Below are 4,556 nucleotides of genomic sequence, written 5' to 3' on the forward strand. Positions count from 1 at the left end.
GCATCATATTTTCTCTCAACTCTTTTTAGCTTTTCTGACCCACTTCAGGTCTTAAAGTCTCTATTAATGAGCTGACGAGTTAATTTGGGTGTGTTAGATGAGTGAGACAGTGCTGGGCTGCTCCAGGACAGTTTTGAAAACCATTTCAGAGACATGTTCTTAAATGTGACTCATATAAAATATATTACATGCATGCACAGTTTTAAGGCAGCTTTAATCGCCTTTTTGGTAACTTCATGACTTAACTGACCACGACATTGCATGCACGTAGTTTATTTCGCGCTTTGATATGAAAGGATACAGGCTACAGCGTGTGCCGGCACCTTTGTGTGTGCAATTGAAGAGCACGCACTGCGAGCACAGTACCGTTTCCGCGCTCGTTTGACTCGCGCCAGGCGCTGAAGTGAAGTGGAGCGCGTCTCCCGTTCTCAGTCGCTCTGCGACTGAATAAATGCACTTCTTGTCAAGAGAAAAAGTGACCGAAGCAGCAGTTGTGAGTGGGGTGGCCAAACCTAGCCTCGCCCCTGCGTTAATTGCGTTAAATATTTTTAACGCGCTAAACTGAAAAAATTAATCACCTGCGTTAACGCGCTAATTTTGACACCACTAATAAATATAAATATATACATGTAAATACATGTAAATATTTTCAAAATATATACTGTATGAGTATGTATTTATATATACATAATAAATATACACAGTACACACACATATATTATGTAAACAAAAACTTTTATTTTCAATGCGATTAATCGTTTGACAGCACTAGTTTTTAGATTAATATTACTTGATACCTCAATAACTCAGTCATGAAAGTTGCTAACAAGTTGCTTGAAGTCACAAGAAACGAAAGTAGCGATATTTTCTTTCATATTTTGATGTATGAGTGTAACTGATTATCGAAAAAGAAAACATATGGATAGGACATATAGGACTTAAATACTGTAGGCAGGGACTTGGATATATGCATTGGTTGTTGATTGGATTTTGCACTCAAACTGAAGGCAGATGAATCACCAGAGAGAAGTCTGTCATGAAAGATCTTTCAATGAATAGAGCTGAGATAAACCATGAGATTTATTCATGAGATGAGGTTAAAAAGGTTAAAAATCTTAAATGAAGACTGCAACTATCACAAGGATGTGTTTACATGCTTGATGAGTCAACCATTAAAGTCCTTATATAGCAACATTTAAAAAACCAACAACAGTGACTTCAAAATTCATGTTTGAGGTTTGACAGTCTGTAATTTATTTTGTAGGGCATAAGGTGGAATTTTTTTCAAGTAATATTCGTGACAGACATTATATTACTCGTAAATCCAAACCTGCTATTCTAAAAGCAAATAAAAAAGTTCTTGAGGGAAGCCATCACAAAGGGTTGGCTCTACATGACAAATGGGAACAGCTCTATTCAATGAAGTTTCTGGCTCAATATCAGAAACATGATTTGACACTTGCACTGAATCTGTTGCAGTAGATTTTAATAATCAGTTTTAATAGTTCAACAGTCACCATTGTGTTCCTCCTTTCAAAGGCACATTGTTTCTTTGAATAGTTAGCAATGGAAACCTTATGTATTGTGTTTGCTTCTGAGTTTTTTTTTTTTTTTCAGTCTTGTTTTGAGACAGATGTCTGAAAGAAAATTGAACTGAGCCGCTGCTGAGTTTAACAAAGCATCAGTCACAATCATGTAAATTGTTTTCACTGAGGAAAGCATTCAGAATAAAGTGCTTTTCAGTCATTGTGTGATTTGTGTTTGCTTTGCAAATCACAATGAGTCTGAAATGAGTTTAAAATTGCCATTGTAAGCACAGTATCAAACTTAAAAATCATTTTGGATCGAAGCCATATGATAGCCATGTGGGCAAGTGCTCTGACATATGGTGAGGTTGCTTTTTTGGGCAACTTGAGTTTTAGTCCTGGCTTGAGGTGCTTTCCCGGTCAAATTGCCCTCTTCCATGATTTTCTGTCTGTCCTTCTACTATCTAAAATTAAGGCAAAAATGTTAAAATTAAGGGGCAAATGAAGTACATATATGTTTCCCATGATGTAAATATCTATATTTTAAGTTGAGATGTCATTTAACTTAGCTGGGACTGAAATCTCATCCAAAAACATGTCAGGTCGTGTCCCTGACAAAATCCACCAAATAATAATTTCATATAGCTATGAAGTCATGTCATTCGTATTCGCAATGCACTGCTGTTGTTAAAGCCACTGAGAGTCAGTACTCTTGTAGGAATTTCTTGTCCAGACATGATCTGCAAATAAAAAAAATGATTCTGAAAACAACTCCCAAGGAAACAAGCAACGTTCACGGTCACTATGACAACTTGCACAGAACTATAATAGCAGGGGAATCCTGGGAAGAAGAACAGAGCTCTGTTTCTGGTGTCATTTTCACAGGTCTGCTGGGTAGCAGCTCTGTTCTATAAAAGTAATGAATCCTCAGCCTGGAAAGAGTTACTCACGAGAAAATTACTGCATTAGCATGAGGTGTTGACTATGTGGACTTCATAATGATATGACTGATGTCTCATTTTGTTGAATGTGATGTTTTGTTTGTTTCTCAATGCAGTATGTCCCAAAAATTGTTTATTTCAAGCAAGAATTCAAGAATGTGTCTGTTCCTTTCTAGCTGACTACTGTGAGAGTATAATGTGATGCCATATCTTATGATCATTATCATCTTTAGTGTGTGGAGACCATCTCATCCCGGCAGACAGACATGCAGAGGTTTATTGCAGAAGGATGTAAGGAAGCTCTGCTAGAAGAGAAAAGGAGGTTCTGCTTCCTAGTGGAGAAACACTGTGCCTTCACCTATCAGCTAACAGCCTTCCATGACAAGGTGACCCACTGAAAATATTCAGCTTTCTGATTTAATAAATATTTAACTCACTGGTGTTTCAGTTAATGTTGTTAGACGTGGCAGCAAAAAGTAATCAGAAGTAATGGTACAATACTGTTGAAAAGTCTGGAGTTTATAAGATTTTTTATTTTATTTGAAAGAAGTCTCTTATGCTCAGCATTGCTGCATTTATTTGATCAGAAATACGGTAAGAATTGTAATATTGAAAGTATTATTACAATGAAAAATAACTGTTTTAATGTATAACATTTTAATATATTTAAAATGTTTGGAAAAATTTAAAATATAATTCATTCCAGTGATGGCAGTGCTGAATTCTCAGCAGCCATTACCCAGGTTTTTAGTGTCATATGATCCTTCAGAAATGATTCTGTTATGTTGATTTGGTGCTCCAGAAATATTTCAGATTATTATCAATGAAAACATTTGTGCTGTTTAATATTTTTGTGGAACCATGATACATTATTTTGATGGGAAGTTCAAAAGAAATCTTTTGTAATATTACTTTTACTGTAACTTTTGATCAATTTAATGCATCCTTACTGAATAAAAGTATTCATTTGTTTCCAAAAAAAATAATACTGATCTTTTGAATGGTAGTGTACCTTGTTTTGCCTTTCTTCTTTTGAACAGTTTTTGCATTTTCCCCCACAGGCCAAGGAGATGCTGACCGTCACACTGCCCAGCTGGCAAGATAAGTGTACCGATGCCTCCAGAGTGCCAGACACAGTGATAACCATGATTGAGGGTCTGCAGACTCCAATGTCAGTCATACCAGAGTACTCGCCTACATTGGAGCACAGTGACAGGGTTAGTCTCACACAGAAGAGAATGTACCACCATTAACATATGAGTATGTGTAAATGCTACTTTTTAGTTTGATAGCCACATAAAATTCAGTTGTTTAAGTAGAACACCAACTGATTGAGTTTTGTTCAAAACGGCACACTGACTTAAGGTCTCTGCGTTGTCAAATTTTTTTTTCTCCTCAGACCAATTCCGGTTCAATTGTTCCGCCACCGGCCCCATCACTCAAAGCCCACACAAGCCCACTGGCCAGCATGTTCTCCCAGGACGTTCCTAAAAGCCCCATCTCATCAGAGCTGTACTCAGGCAAGCTGACGGCTGCTTACACTTTGATCTAATCAGACTTCATTTCTTCTGCTCTCAACAATCAAGCGTACTAGTCTTTGTGTTGATGAGGCACTCCTTGAAATGTTGCTGTGATTACTAATCTAGCTGATTACTGCCACAAAATATATTTCGTTAATATCACGTAAATTGCACTTTGCAATCTACAGATCAAGACAGCCTAGACGGAAACGGCTTGTCTAGGTCTGAGTCTGTGTCTAGCGGTATGGATATGGCGAAGAAGACCAGGGTGCAAACTATCTTCCCCCACACAGCAGGGAATAACGAGACCCTGCTGGGCTTTGAAGATGGAGACATCATTACACTGCTTATTCAAGAGGAGAGGGATGGATGGCTGTATGGAGAACTAGAACATACTGGACAGTAAGTGAACCATTATATAGGACTGCTTATTTTTCCATCCTTAAAGAGATAGTTTGCTCAAAAATGAAAGATATTGCTATATTACTCACCCTCATGACGTTCCAAACCTGTATGACTTACTTTTTTCTGTGGAACATAAAAAAAAAAAAAGATATATATATATATAT

At 37.1% G+C, this 4,556-nt stretch overlaps 1 protein-coding gene across 1 annotated transcript in view; it reads left to right on the forward strand.

Annotated features, from left to right (window-relative positions):
* The first annotated feature begins 1,863 nt into the window (after positions 1 to 1,863).
* The window catches only part of LOC107753444 (brain-specific angiogenesis inhibitor 1-associated protein 2-like protein 1), a 13,653-nt gene continuing 10,960 nt past the window's right edge, over positions 1,864 to 4,556 (forward strand). The window contains exons 1-5 of the mRNA XM_016569587.1: positions 1,864 to 1,869; positions 2,701 to 2,853; positions 3,529 to 3,684; positions 3,867 to 3,987; positions 4,176 to 4,389. Coding sequence (XP_016425073.1) covers positions 1,864 to 1,869; positions 2,701 to 2,853; positions 3,529 to 3,684; positions 3,867 to 3,987; positions 4,176 to 4,389 — 650 coding nt within the window. The remainder of the gene's footprint in view (positions 1,870 to 2,700; positions 2,854 to 3,528; positions 3,685 to 3,866; positions 3,988 to 4,175; positions 4,390 to 4,556) is intronic.

Source organism: Sinocyclocheilus rhinocerous, unplaced genomic scaffold (assembly GCF_001515625.1).
Source record: "Sinocyclocheilus rhinocerous isolate Xijiao unplaced genomic scaffold, SAMN03320098_v1.1 scaffold2216, whole genome shotgun sequence".
Classification (NCBI taxonomy): domain Eukaryota; kingdom Metazoa; phylum Chordata; class Actinopteri; order Cypriniformes; family Cyprinidae; genus Sinocyclocheilus; species Sinocyclocheilus rhinocerous.